We start from the raw sequence: 15,498 nt of genomic DNA on the forward strand, positions 1-15,498 counted from the left end.
TCAGATGCGGAAAACATGGTGACCTGTCCTCCCGCTTCCCTGTTAACCGTGGAGTCCGACAAGGATGCGTGTTGGCACCCACGCTATTCTGTTTATATATCAATGGCCTCATTAAACATCTGGAGGGTATCAGGGATATAGATGCGTCAAGACTCGCCACGGGCCTGGTGCCAGCGTTGATGTTCGCTGACGATACTTTGTTGTTGTCTCGAACGTCAACTGGCATCCAGCGCATCTTGGACGGCTTTGTGGATTTCTGCGCTGAAAGAGGCTTAGAGATCAATTTAGCTAAAACTAAATTTATGATCCTTAACCCCCCCAAGCACACACGGCCAAACCCAGTTCTGAACGGCTTCTACCTTGAGCGGGTGACAACGTTCAGTTATCTGGGGATCATCCTGCAAGAAAACTTTGGTTGGGGGGGACAAATTGCCAACTCTGTGTTGAAACTTGCCCAAACCACTGGTGGAATCTCACAAGTATTCAGAGGCTCGGTCTCCAAACCAGTGGGACCAGCAATTGAAATTTATAGGACCCAAGTGAGAGCTGCGTCCATCTACGGAGCAGAATTGTGGGGTCATTCAAGTATACACAGCCTGAGTAGGACCGAAAATTCTTTCGTGAGGAGTTTGCTGGGCCTACCGTCTAGCTCCCCGCTGATTCCTATCAGGCTGGATTTCGGCCTGATACCCATGGACCAAGTGGTAATGCTGCGCCCACTAGTATATTGGAAGAGACTTTGGTCTAATGCAGAGCTGGGTTCTTATCGGGAGGAATTTATGGGGGTTTGGCCCCTACTAAAGCATAAGAATATTCCCTGGTTGAGTTTTGTTAAGGATGCCTGCATTAAGATTGGTTTACCTGAATTATGGACTTCCCCAGAGATCTCGTGCCCGGCCCTACCTAACGCAAAATTGGCCGAACAGGCCAGAAATTACCATCTCATGTGTCTACACGAACGTGCTGAGTCCGGGAGGTTGACGACCGAGTTCCTACAAATTAAAGACAACTATAGGAGAGAGGAATTCTTAGATCTGGTCAGTCCCCGGCTGCTAGGAAGCTATATTGCCAACTGAGATAGGGTTGCCTGCCACTCAGATCGTTTACCTCCAGGTGGGATTCAAATAATAGGACCGCTTGCCCGGCCTGTGGCTCCTGTCTGGAGGACGAAAAACACGTTTTCTTTTTTTGCCCTATTTACCACATCCAAAGAAAACGTTGGGTTAAGCCCATTTGTATCAATCTTGGTTTCAGAGAGTGTGAGCATGCAATGAGAGTCCTGAAATATGACACCCAACCCCCAATAGTATTTGCAGTTTCCCGGTTTTTAAATGCTATGTGGCTAAAACGTAGGAATTTTCTGTAGGTCAATATTGAGTTCTGCTCTTTTTGATTGTTATGTAACATTTTATAACTGTGATTTAATTTGCCTATTTTATTTATGAATTGTGATAACTTATGTTGCTTTTATGGCCTCTGTGCCGAAATAAAGATTAACAATGGAAAAAATGCTAAACTCAACCTTTCTTGTGTGAGAGGAGTTTCATGTAGCCTACGTAGCCTCTGAGTTAGAGTTGTCTTAAGCCTATTCAACTCCAGAGTGTTCAGGCAGCATGAATTTGACTTTCTTGTACTAGAAAGGGGAGTCACCAAACAGTGGTTTAAATCATAAACCATTTACTTTCATTTGGTAGTGCAGTGTTAAATCAGGTTTGCATCATTCTTCCAAGTAATGCTTACCTTTGTTATTAGGTACATAGTTCAGTAATCAGCCCTTTGAGCATATAAGCATTTTATAGTGCTTAAAAAAAAGCCAAATTTGCATCTGCTCTAAGTAGGTCGAATGAAAACTGCCAGCCATTCTCATGCAGAGCAAACAAGAGCAGATTTGGTGCTGATACGCACACACATCACAGAGGTTCTATGAGATATCCAAAGGAGAGCCATGGCTCTTCATGGCATTGACTCAATCGCAACAAAATGGAAATTACTAAATGCCCTATACGTAAAGTGAAAATATTCCTGCATCAGAAGGAAACTACAGAGTAAACACAGATTCCAATCCTCATCTAGGTGTGCAAAGGACAGAAAAAATATACCAAAGATGAGATGTGTGGCTGAGGGCCCGAGTAAGAATAATGTAGAATATAGCTCTCACAGCCTCTACTCGGAAATGAGTAAACTTGCTCTGCTCCCTACAGTATGTGCATTCTGTGAATATTACGGGGCAGGACAAGCAATTACCAAAGACCAAAGCCATCTCTTGGAACAATGCAGTGTGTACATAAGGAATGACTGAAGCCTCCTGACAGATGGGAACATTATTTCTTGTTTCAATCCAATGACTTCTCTCTTAAAACAGTGCCTGAGGTATTGGCTGATGGTTGGAAAGGAACAGCCTGGCTGCAATGCAAACTTGATTTGTAAAGTAAATAGTCTTAGTAGGCAAACCAGGTCTCGGCGGGGACACCACATCACAGTACTCAGTACATCATAACAGCACCTAAGAGTATAGACTTCATATGGAAAGAATGTACACAAGAAGGACAAAAAGTGATTGTGAGGAAAGGCATACTTTCTCTGGATTTGAATGATCGGTAGCTATTTTTGCCTTACAGTCGGACATAGAAGACTCTACCAGCCATTAATGGCCCCCTCCAGGTTTAACAAGGGTGCAATCCATTAATGACCAGTAGAGCTTTCTACGGAGGGCTCTAAGGCTATTAGAACATTCTGCCCCTAAAAGGCAGAATGTTCTTAATAGTAAAACAAAGGCCTCACGGAGCACGAGGGGGTTGAAATCTCCTTTGGCTCCATGAGGCCTTTGTTCACAGCAAGAGCTGTGAACAAACATTGGAATATTGATGCTCCAGGCTTCTACCAGACATTAGAAGCCCAGAGCACTTCATTGTCTTCAATTGAGCACTCAACATTCCAATGTTCTAATCTGTATTCGATGTAACATTGTGTATTAGTGTACAGTGCAATACCTACTTTTCCAATAAATCTTAATTATATCCTATGCAATTACATAAAATGACAGGGTAAGCATTAAACAAATAGAATTTTGAAAAACGACTTGGATCTAATGTATATTTTTGATATTTTGAGTTTTTGTAATGGCTGTTTTTGTTATAATAAGACGTAGAGCATCTAGATATGGATAGTAGTTTCACTAGTGAAATGTGTTTAAAGCTATATATTAAACTCTTACTGCATGGCATGCCAAAAGTTTTTTTTCCATAATCCCATTGTCCATGAATATATCAAACATTTTAAATCCTTATTCAGATATCGCAAAGTGTGGCAATTTAGGACTTTAATATAAAAGTACTGTCCACAGAGGAGGCATAGTAAGGATGTTGTCTAGTTAAACATATTGCAGATTAAATCCAGGGTACATACATATATGTAATGTAGACTTAGGCTTTCCAAACTTCTGCAAAAACATACACCATACAGTGGCGAATTACCCACATGTGAATTCTGTCCTTTTAAAATCTATTGTTCCTTCTACATGTTCTGAAATGCACAGGTTTGCTTCACTTTTACATTTCTTTGGCAGCTAGATTGCATTAAAAGGAGCAAACTATCAGCACAAGCCAGGACAGAAAAGGAGAGATGTGATTCTGTCTAGCCTCTCACAATCCAAACACTTTAGTATCCACAGATGCCTTCAGGAGGGAGTTTCCAGCCGTGACACACCCTCCCAGATTGGAACCTAGAAAATTAAAAAGTAAACACAAAATTCATAAGAAGCAGGATGGTTAAACAGTGACAGCTGTATTTCAAAGGAACATGTGTGGAAAGAAGATAGGGGGAACAGAATACGAAGAGGGAGAGAGAAAGAGAAAAAACAATGTAAAGAGGGTGACAGTGAATAAGCAAAGACACACACTAGCAATTATGTTAAGGTCAATAGAGAGAGACACATGCTCATATCAAGAGATGGGTCAGAGTATATTGCCAGGCTCCATGTCTTACCTGCCTTTGCCTTGACCCATGATAGCGCTTTCCATTCCAATAATTCCCACTCATTTCTACGGTGAGCACCAGTGCTGTGAAGCCAAATCAGAGCCAAAACAGTTGCCCAAACAGTAGAATCAACATCCTAGTGGACAACAAAGTGAACAATTTAAAAGAAAGTAAGAGATGTAAACTCCACAATACCTTATAAAAGGAGGATGCTAGAGAAAGAGAGTAATGCTTCAACAATGAATAAAGAACAAATGTACAAACAGAGTGTTGGGCCTGGCCCTTTTTGCAGGGTTATCCCGTAACTTTCTCCGCCTATTTTTCCTGACCTTGTTGTTAGCTGTAGGACTCTGGGTACTTTAGCACTGCTAATCAGTGCTAAAGTTCTTGTGCTCTCTCCTCTAAACATGGTATGACTTCTTTACACCGGTTTGGCATATTTGATCTAGTTGTAAGTCCCTTGTAAAGTGGTATATATATACCATATACCCAGGGTCTGTAAATTAAATGCTACTAGTGGGCCTTCAGCACTGCTTGTGCCACCCACAGATGTAGCCACTGCAGGGCCTGTGTGTGCAGTTTACTATCGCCTTAACTTGGCATTTAAAACTACTTGCCAAGCCTTAAACTCCCCATTTATTACACATAGGTCAACCTTAAGGTAGGCCCTAGGTATCCTCATGTGCAGGGTGCTGTGTAAGTAAAAGGTAGGACATGTGCCTTTATGTGTTGTATGTCCTGGTAGTAACAAACAGCCTATTTTGTTTTTCACAGCTGTGAGACCTACTTATTTCATAGGCGAGCATTGGGAATTCCCTTATCTGTTTTTGAGTGGTACTTTCTGATAGGTAAGGAGTGGAGTTTCTATGTTTGTTATGTTTAGAATAGTGGTGAGAAATCCTGCTTACTGGGGTAGTTGGATTTTACAATACTATTTTAGAAATGTCACTTTTAGAAAGTGGGTATTTCTCTGTGCTTATGACTGTGTGCTTTACAGCCTGACTATGTAGGAAGCTGACTCTGTATATACTATACCAAAGTAAGGCATAGTGTGCACAGAGTCCAGTGGATCCCCAAAGGTAGGCAGAGGTAAAAGTAGATAATAGCTTCCTCTCTATTTGTGGTAGGGTGGAGGAGCAGTAATGCTTTATAAGAGGGTAGTGTTAAGCATGTATTTTACACACTCAGGCAAGAAATTATGTCACATACTCAAAGACTGAACTCAGACCAATTTGTTGGTATAAAAATATTGTTTAGTTATTTTATTTCTAGAACCAAGCCAGGCCTTGTGCATGTAAGTGAAATAATACTTTCCAGGTATACTGCACTTGAAAAACAATTGAGATGCAGTTGGATGCAATTGGTTTATTTACAGGTAAGTCAACAGTCAAAATTACTTTACAGTTACTTTTGAGATTACTTTTAACTTTACTTTTCAGATTACCTTTTAAGTTACTTTTTCTACTCATTGTGATATGCCTAGATATCACACTGGGATATATCATAGAGAAAAGGTAAGTAATTCAGTTTTTGTACATTTGTAGTTTCTTAGGGTCTCTTACAAACCAGCTCCACACTTGAAACAGTTTTCACAAGAAAGCAGGCAATGCAGTCCTAGGGGAGAAAACAAAGTTATCGGTTTACCGGTAAGTACTTGAATTGGGGAGTTGGTTTTCTGGTGTTAGAACCAGTGTTACCCAGGGTCAAGGATAAACTCTCAAAAAACCCTCAGCGGCACTAGGGCAACTGGTTGCAGAGTGCTGAGGTCCAATGTTATCCAATTGGGGATAGGGGTCCTCTGGTTATTGGCTGCTCACGAGCAGGCCACAAGGTTGTGGGAGTAAAGCTCCTGGACTTAGGCACAGGGCAAAGAGGGATCCGGTTTAGCACACAAGCTGCACCCCCAGTGGCACAGGGGCGGCAGAGGGCAGGTTGCTGGGTTTTGCATTGGGTGCCTATTGTTTTCAATTGGGATCGCAGGTTTTGGTTTTTAGCTGCAGGCTTGGTCCAGTAAGTCTTCCAGGAGGAACTAACAGCTGGGCAGGTAAGTTGGAGGGCTCGGGGATGTAGGTGCACCTTAAGTTCTCTTCTCCAGGGCGCAAGGTGGCTGGATGCAGGGGTGTCTTTTGAGGTTGGATTTCACCTTACCGGGCCACTCACGGTTATGGGGTGAGGTCTCTGTGCAGAAGCTGCAGGCGACGTTGGGGAGTCGTGGAGGGCTAAACCCACGGTGGACTCGGACTCTGGAGCGATGGGGGACCTCGCTGGGCAACTCGGACTCGGACTGTAGGCACCGGTTGCAGTGGTGGTGCCATGCATCGGGTTTGTTTTTCCTCAGCAAGCTCAGAGTCAATCTTGGCTGTTTCTTTTGAACTGAGCTGCTGTTCACAGGAGATCCGGTCTTTGTGGAAGGCAACCAGTCCTCCTAGGGGTTCCGGAGGTCGCTGGCTGCAGGACAAGGCAAATTTTGGCACAGGATCTCTGGAAACTGAAGACAGGCTGGGGCCAAGTCAGTTCTTCTCTGCAGTCTCCTCTGCTTTCATCCTTCTTCTTTGTAGGTTGCAGGAATCTCCCTTTTTGGATCAGGGCTGCCCCCTAAATACTGTGGGCACACCTTCTGGGCTGTGCTAATTTTTCCCGCTGGTCTTCCCACCACAAATTAGGGGAGACAGGAAGGGGGCCTGCCCCTGGTAGCAGGTGAGGCTGGGGGGGGGGGGGGTCGCGTTACAAAGGCGGCAAGGCCTTTGAAGCTCCCCTGCCACAGATGGCTCTTCCTGGCCTGGGAGAGGTGTGACCACCTCTGCCCAGGATAGGCTTTGTTTTTGGGCTCAGGGAGCGAAGGCTCCCACCCCAGGGGTCCACAAACAGACCTCGCAGGCTGGTGTGTGCAAGTCAGGAAACCCATCAGAGGCTGGTCGTTTTTCAGGGGGCATCTCTGAGATGGCCTCTGAGTGCATTGTATAATAAATCCCACACTGGCATCAGTGTCCGTTTATTATGCTGAGAAGTTTGCTACCAAACTTCCCAGAATTCAGTGAACCCATTATGGTGCTGTGGAGTTCGTAATGGCAAACTCCCAGACCATATACTCCTTATGGCTTTACTGCACTTACAATGTCTAAGAAGGGACTTAGACACTGTAGTGGATAAGTGCTCATGCAACTATACCCTAGCCAGGGGTATAGTGCACCCAGCTAGAGGGATGTCTTACCTATACCATAGGCAGTGGGTTACATGCATAGCACACAGGAGTGTGTGCCATGTCGACTCTTCACTTTTCTCTGCAACAACACACGCAGCCTGCAATGGCAGTGTGTGTGTGTTAAGGTACAGGACCTCTGAGGGTGGCACAATATGTGCTGCAGCCCTTAGAGGCCATCCCTGGTCACAGTGCCCTTGGTACCTGTGGTACCTTTTACAAGGGACTTACATGTGGCCAGAGAAGTGCCAAGTTGGGGTACAAAAGTACAGTTTTGGGAAAGAACACAGGCCAAAAGTGCATCAGAAATCTGTCAAAAACGTGTGTGTGGGGGGGTTACTGCAACAGAAACCCAGCTTCCTACAGACTCCAACACACGTCTAGGGCTGGGTGACAACTACACTTGGTGCATACTTTCCTCACAACCACAACACAGGAAGGGCTGGTTGTGACAGGGGCTACATCTGCATTCATCTACATACTGATAGTCTTCCTGGGCTAGGAGAGGTGGGGCTGACTCATATTTGTATAGGTTGTGTCCTGCCCTCACACAAACGGCTGATTTACCCTCCGCAGATAGTCTGGAGCAAGAACTGGATTGAAAATGATTGTTTCACATTTGTAAGGGTTCCTCTTGAAGTCACTTATTCATCTAAGACGTTTTTGAGTATAAGTACTGGGGCCCTGACCCCATGTTTTTAGTACACTACTGGACCTGAAAGAAGTTACGCTGGAGTAAAGGCTGCTGTGCTGAAGGATTGCCATGTTGCTGTGCCTGACTGTTCTGAGAAACTGCTTCCCTACTTGACTGCGCTGCCATGCTGCCTGTTGACCCCTGCCCTGCTAGAAGACTGAAGGATTAAACAACCCCAGAGTGACTCCAAGGGCATGCTGGCTTGCCCCCTGTTCTCCCCGAGGTCTGAAGGACATTAAAGACCTCGCAACTACAGTGCTGCTCAATTGTTGTGGGCTCAGCGCGCTGTGAGTTTCTCCCCACCAGGCCTTGAGGTTTATTTCGGCATTTGAGACTGTTCTTGGCTCCGGGCTAACTGGTGTCCCGAAGCCACACTCTACATTCCTGTGGCGGCAGAGTATTGATTTTGCACCCGAGCGCTTAAAGCACCCATGCAACTGGTTGTCAAGGCAACGAGATCGCTGACGGAGAGCCTCTTCAGGTATATCATTTCTTTTTCTGCCACAGCACCTCGGGAACCTCCTTCAGCGTGGCTCCCTTGCGGCCCAGTGTTTGTGCAGGGGGTCCTCAGAGGAGCCTGCATTTACTCACCACCCCAGCAGGAGCGGCCGGAGCCTGACACCATGATACAGGGTCAGTGAACACAATCAACTGCAACCAGTGGCACAGCAATCATAGGAGCAGCTTCAACGTCCTCACAACTGACCAGGTATCTTGAGTCCAGCCACGTGGCCATGTGCCTAAGTGATGTATTTAGTTGCGTCGCTTGGACCCGAGTGGACCCGACGTCACTGTACTGTGCTCCTCCCAGTGGGGACACACACTTTGCTGATGCCTCCAACGCGTACCCTGTGCGTATCCCAGATTTGAGTGGGCCCTAACCACCAGCGGCTGGCCCCAGCCCACGACCGAAGGTCAAAGGGATTTATTTTGATTAACTGAATAGGAGAAGAGTGGTCCCGGCAGTAGCATGCTGCGCTTTGCATACTTACAAACTGCCTATTATAAAACCCACAGTGGGACTCTAATTGACCTACAGGAAGCATGATGGCTTCCAGGGCTAAAGTATTCACCTATTTTACCAATACTCGTATATCTTAAAGCACTGCTTTGATTCCTTCAAAAGTGAATATCTCTGAATCTACAGATTGGATTGTTGTTGTTTTGTTTTTATTTTACATATAAAGCAATTGCCAAATGTTCTAAATCTGTGTGGAGTTTTTGTGTGTTGCATACATTTGGGTTAATATTTGTGTGTGTTGCACAAACGCCTTACACATTGCCTCTGATGATAAACCTGACTGCTCTGCGCCAGGCTACTAGAGCATGAGCACAGGTTATTTGTGGTGTGTAACTTACCCTGACTAGAGTGGTGGGTTCTGTCTGGATTGGGTGCAAAACCTAGCCAACCAGAAACCCCATTTCTAAAAGAGTATATGACTGAAGAATTGAGGTTGCATACAGCACGCAGACATACATATATTTTCAAAATGAGGTCCTGCATGGAATCAGACTCCTTTAAGCACTTAATTTAAAAACCAGGTGTACTAATGAATGTAACCATATAGAATACCTGATGACCTCAACAAAATGGCACTTGATGAAATCTCTTTGGGTGGTCAAAAGCTGGCAAATAACTTGTAAGGTACTGATGTTTTTACTTCAGAAGAAACAAAAGAGAAGCTGTGTTATATAGCGTTGTGAGATGAGTCAAAAAAGAAACTAAGGGCCTGATGTATGGAAGTTTTTACCCATCATGTGCCTATGTTAAAATGCTTTAGTACATATGGCCCTAAATAACATTATCTCAGTCACCGATTGTCTAACATTAAAGCTATATAGAGACAATCCTCAGGTTAAAAAAAACACACAGGAACTTTCTACCACTGCAAAGTATGTGGCTTTAACTGTATGCATTTTCTACATATTTCCTTTAGAACAAAGAGATCAAACAGATCAAGTGACGTGATCTTCTTCTAGATAGAGCCTAACGCTATATAAGACATGACAGCATATCTCAGGGATGTATGTGTCACGCTCCCAGAGAAAGCTTCAATGAAAGTCAATTGTCTGGAGGATTTTGAGATGGACATGAGAGTAGGAGACTGAGCTGACTAACATGATGAATTTTGACAGTCACCAATAGTGATAGGGCTCACAGTTGTGTTCTTGCAGTAGCTCACTGCTAGGGGCAGCAACCACCAATGAGCAGTAGCAGAAGGAGATTATATACTTAAGTCTCTGCCTCCAAACAAGTGAGGCAACATGTAGATGTGGTATCTAGTGTGGAACTGAAGGCAAAAGACAAAAGATCACAGTGATTCTGCAGCGCCACCATGCAGGATCTGAAGAGTGCCAATGTCCGAAGGTAAAGGAGACAACAAGAAGGAATTCCAAGCAATAGTCTCTCTGACCAGAATTCCACTCATTCTCACCTAGTCACCAAGTGCTATAACGTGTCTATTGGCATTTTGAAGTATCTCAGTATGACAGGGTGAGGCCCTGTATGCTCCTGCTGAATCACTGCCCTAGAATGTGTGCCACTGATTATGCAGTAGGCATATGTTAGGAAGTACTAGGTGTCAGTAATTGGTTAATGTCTTCACGCTTCCTCTATCAGATGCTGGCATCAGTAATAAATTCTCCCAAAAACTACGTTGATGGTAATATTTAACGAAGAGGGGAAGAGAAAAGCCACCTACAACATCCTGTCTTCTCTCTCTCGGTTCACCTCCACTGAAGTGCGCAGTAGAACACAGTGGTTATCACTGCCAGTCAGCCAGTGTCCACTGTCGCTGCTTGTGCATGCAGCAGTTCACAAATCCAGGGTTGGGCAAGCAGGACTAAGCAAAGACTGATGGGTGCCAGGCTCGTTCTTAGGCCAGTATGGGCCCTGGTAGCATCATAAAGTGAATCACAAGTTTCAGTGGATCAGATGCCTGCCCCCCACATGTAGTGCACTGGAATCTCCATAAACCCAAGTCAGGGTTATGAACTTGAGGGTCTCCCTGACCTATCAGACCTTTCTATGGCGATTCCATCTTGGGTCCTAGTAGACTCTTGCCCTCTCCACCACATGCGTTTAAGAAAACCACATTCTAAAAGACTTTCAGAAACTGGATCAGTGAGAGACCTCAAGTGCCTTTTGATCTTACCATTAACAACATTAAAGGCTGATTACACTCCTATATTTCACCCTTCTACTGATGAAATTTGACAGCAGTTGATGAAATTGACATGTGGTAATATACAGGCCTTACAATACACCCTGAAGAGCACTGGTTCTGCTCCTGCTTCATGTGGCTGATTCGAACACCCTAATTATAATGTAGACAATATATGTGATTTCATTATTTAAACTTTCACTTCCCAATTCACTAAATGTCAAAGCTAGTAGACTGAAAAAACTCTGCATAGTTTAACTCTTCATGTACTACTTCAATAGCTTGACTATCAATCACCATATTATGTTTGTTGTTTCGCAACACATGAGTATTTTTAAACCACCATATGACCTAAAACGTGTTTAGGTGCCAAATGTTTATGGCTTCTGGGAAGGTTTGTCAACAACAGACCAATGTCTTAACCTTTATCTCCTATATCTAAATACACAGAGGCCCAATTGGGCGCTCTGTATTTAGCTTTCATGGACCTTGCGTCCGCTTTTGACCGGGTAAAACCGACTAAGTTGTGGGATATATTAACCTCTTTGGGAGTGGATCATTGTATTGTCCACCTACTTATATCACTCCATGCTCACACGGCGGCGGCAATGAGATTTTCCCATGAGGGAGACCTTTCCAATCACTTTAATTGTAGATGGGGAGTGCGCCAAGGCTATATTCTAGCTCCTTTTTAATTCTCGGTTTATATTAATGGCCTTGAGGCTGCCTTTTTGGCACTCCAGTCAGACTACCCTAGAGAAGGTAGGAGAGCTTTGCCAGGACTACTTTATACCGACGACGCAGTGCTCATGGCCCATAGGGGCCGGGGCCTGCAGGTTTTAATAGATGGTTTTGTGGCATTTATTGAAAGGCTGGACCTGTCTGTCAATTTGACTCAGTCCTATGTTTTAGTGGCGAGTCCCCGGGGGCTCCGGCCGAAAAGTTATAAAGCTGGCAACCATACCCTCGGCTTTCCCTTATCTGGGCATGTTATTTGATGATAAATTACAGTGGGAAGCCCTCTTGGAAGGGAAGCTGAGCAAGCTGAATAAATCTTTGGAAGCCATCACTAGCTTTGCAAGGTGATTGGATTCATGGGCCCCGGAGGCCATCTCAAAACTGTATAAGTCTAAAGGTATTTCTAGAGTTTTATACGGCAGCGAAATCTGGGGGGGAAGTGCCCCCACACAGGTTTGAGGTAGCAGAAAATAATTTCCTGCGTCGGATACTGCGAGTCCCCCAAGGCATGCCAGCCTGGTATGTGCATGAAGAGCTAGGGGTTGATTACCTGGCAGATCAAATGGCAATCAAACCTTTAGTGTGCTGGATAAAGATATGGGCAGGCGAACATAAGGTCTTAAACCACATGATCCTGTTGGATTGTCTGGCATTGTACCATGGCAACAAAATCCCTTGGATACAATACGTAAAGGAGTCCTTCCAGGCTATAGGAAGGCCAGACATTTTCTTTGCACACGACACTTTAAGTTTTGAGGACATTAAAATCTTAAAAGACCTACATAATAAATGTTTTACTGCGAATTGTGAGAACATTGAGCTTAGTAAACCCTTAGTGAGGGCCTATGTAATGCTAAAATCGGTTCCGGGTATCGAACCATACCTCTTGGCCCTAACTAGTGCTCATGATAGATTCTTAGTCACATGTTTCAGATTTAATCAGCTTCATAATTTTTTTGCATCCCCGGCTGGTTGTTTTCTCCCGGCAGATCAGCGAGGTCCCTGTGGCTGCGATCTTCGATCTCCTCAGGACAAGTTACATTTTACACTATTATGTAAAAAAATGTAATTGCCCAGAAAACATTTTCTCAGGCCCTTGCTAAAATTTTTAATTTTAGCCAGGCTAAAGTGGCACTCTTGCACTCACAGTTGTTACCTAACCCCTTTACACTCTGTGCAGTGATACGTTTTCTGCAGGCCACTTACAGATCTAGGCTCTCTTGAATTGACTGAATTTGAGCGGCCTGCATTGGTGAAGTTTTTTTAGCGCATGGGTGTGTACAGTACTGTCTCCCAGAGTTTTATCATTTTGTATTGTTTTAAAATTTTATGATGTTTCAGCTGCATGAAAAGCTTTTTTACATATTACGGGTTGTATTTTCCTTTTATTGTATGCATGTATGACTGTATCTTTTATGGATGCATTTTCACCCGAAAAGAGAAAGATATATATATATTATAAATATTTAGGTAAGAGTGCTTTTTCTGCCTACACCAAAATCTGAACTGAATACTTAAACCCGATAGCGATTTTAACTATGTATTGAGGTTTCAAAGTCAACAAATAGATTAAATTAGTTAACATAAACATATTGAATGAAAGATTATTTTTTAATGAAACTAAAATTCATGTCTTTCCAGGGTATACAAGAGGAATGACCATCCTATGAAGAGAATCCCAACTATTTGTATTGCTTAGTCATGTAGCCTCCTCTTGCAGATAAAGAAGAAAAGCTTCATCGATAAATATTTACTCCTATTTCTACAGGGCTTCCTTTATGCTAGAGTTGAGTGTACACTTCATAAAACAAGAATGCTATAAAAAACCTTAGGCATTCTGAATTCAGCTTTGGTGCGTGTCAATATCTACATCCATATCGTGATGAGGTATACTAGTGGCATACTCCAGTTTGTTGGAGAGTCTAGCTTTGCTTGGTCTGTGAACTGGAGGTCTATGTTGGGTAAGATAGGGATAATGCACTTGCGACCCAATCCTAGCTTTGTGTGAAAAACAATATATATTTTTTTTAAATGTGTTTATTAAAGGCTGGCAATACAATACAAAAGTGTCACACGCGAGCCAGCAGCATTGCGCCATTGAATTCAGGACAAGCAATTTTGGAGTATATAAACGTGTCGAGCAGATATATGGTGAAAAACAATTATGAAAAAAGGTAAAACTAATGGGTTTGGGTGAATCGTTGTTGGGCTCAGTACAATGTCGATTGTTTATAGCCTTAAGTATTTTAAAAGAGAAGCCCTAACTAGATGACATCAAGCCATAGTTTGCAAAAAAATGTGTTTGCAAAATTAAGATTTGAGTTGCTGCCTCTAGATATGTATATTGGAAGCTGGAGGTTAAGGATAGACCAAACAAGATTCCTTGGCATATGTAATTGCAAAGGAACCCATCAAAAGATCATGAACCGCTTGTTATCTTCATGTTGTATGCACTATACAATCCAAAAAGGAAAATGCTTAGGTTGATATTAGATAATTATGCAACAAAAACTACCACTTTTCTTCAGTACCATTTATATTTTCTCGAATAGATGTATCTTAAACTCAGATCATAAACATAGACAATATGAATAAAGATCTCTCACACTTTAACAAGTAGAGGTTAGCCCGATAGTGATGTCCTCTTTCAGTTACACTGCTGGTATTCGCAGCTTGGAAGTGCAAAATTAAAACGCCATGTGGCTTTGATATTACTCATCACTCATTTTGAATAATACAAGTACATAAAATTGTGATTGCAATAAAGGGAGAGATGATGAATCCATATTAGGAGACTCCTTGTTAGGCTGCTCTTAAGTGCTATGTTTTTAAACATAGGTTATCAGCACGTTTTTTCACCTGTGGTCTTCATCACACGAGGGGATGTAGGTTGGGATGAAAATGAAAGAGTATAATGCTACATTTACTTTACCTCTGTGTGTTTTATTGTCGCTCCATACAATTACATTTGACATACAATGAATTATTTTAATTTTGTTTTGTCCTCTATGTGATTTTAAGATTTGTAACACCTGATGAATATGTATGATTGACTGAGCCATTCCCCTTTACTAGATTGGTTCATGCCAAGTAAGTGTCTATAAATATACAGTCATTACTGTTACATCATTTATTATAAATCAAAGATACACGCTAACAATAAATCTAATGTTTCAACTTCTGGGTGTCCATTAATTTTATACCACTATTTCTATTAAGATATCTTGCCTGCTTAGAAGGGACGTCTTCAATAATTTCACAGTTGTTTATTATGAACCAGAAATTGAATTTGTAGAGTGTGCCAGTAAAACTCTCAAGTTTTTCTACCGCTGATGGATCAGTTATCATTATTATTCCTTTTATTTGCTAACTTTTTAAGAAACTGTGACAAGCAAGTCAATCTCTGCTGACAAGTTAGCACATCTATGACACATTAATTTTTTCATTTCATTTTGCCAATAATCCTACAAATATTCAATTATACTCTATTCGAAGGTCTGAAAATCAGATATGATATACTTATTTTCACAATTCTCTTGCTCCTGTTTTATCTTAAAACCTGCAGATATGTTTTATTTCTCTTCAAACGTAATTAGTCCAGATACATCAATGACAGCCATAATTATTGTCTAGAGATATCCTTCAGCAAAGAATGCCTTAAGCTGGCAGTCACCTGGAATGAAAATGTGACCTTGTTTGCTCTATTTGAGAAGATGATCCAGGCGTCA

General features: G+C 42.7%; 1 protein-coding gene and 1 long non-coding RNA gene across 3 annotated transcripts in view; one reads left to right on the forward strand and one right to left on the reverse strand.

Annotated features, from left to right (window-relative positions):
* The window catches only part of LOC146785791 (uncharacterized), a 77,879-nt gene extending 62,785 nt beyond the window's left edge, over positions 1 to 15,094 (forward strand). Inside the window, exon 3 of one of the 2 annotated variants that reach the window (XR_014970798.1) lies at positions 13,412 to 15,094. This is a non-coding gene — a long non-coding RNA (uncharacterized LOC146785791). The remainder of the gene's footprint in view (positions 1 to 13,411) is intronic. The other variant, XR_014970799.1, reaches the window with a different exon arrangement.
* LOC146785792 (von Willebrand factor A domain-containing protein 5A-like) overlaps positions 414 to 15,498 on the reverse strand; it is a 541,765-nt gene continuing 526,680 nt past the window's right edge. Inside the window, exons 26-27 of the mRNA XM_085635057.1 lie at positions 3,985 to 4,111; positions 414 to 3,721 (exon numbers count right to left, since the gene is read on the reverse strand). Of these exons, the coding sequence (XP_085491183.1) occupies positions 3,642 to 3,721; positions 3,985 to 4,111 (207 nt within the window). The 3' untranslated portion in view covers positions 414 to 3,641. The remainder of the gene's footprint in view (positions 3,722 to 3,984; positions 4,112 to 15,498) is intronic.

The sequence above is a fragment of the Triturus cristatus genome, chromosome 11 (assembly GCF_964204655.1).
Source record: "Triturus cristatus chromosome 11, aTriCri1.1, whole genome shotgun sequence".
Classification (NCBI taxonomy): domain Eukaryota; kingdom Metazoa; phylum Chordata; class Amphibia; order Caudata; family Salamandridae; genus Triturus; species Triturus cristatus.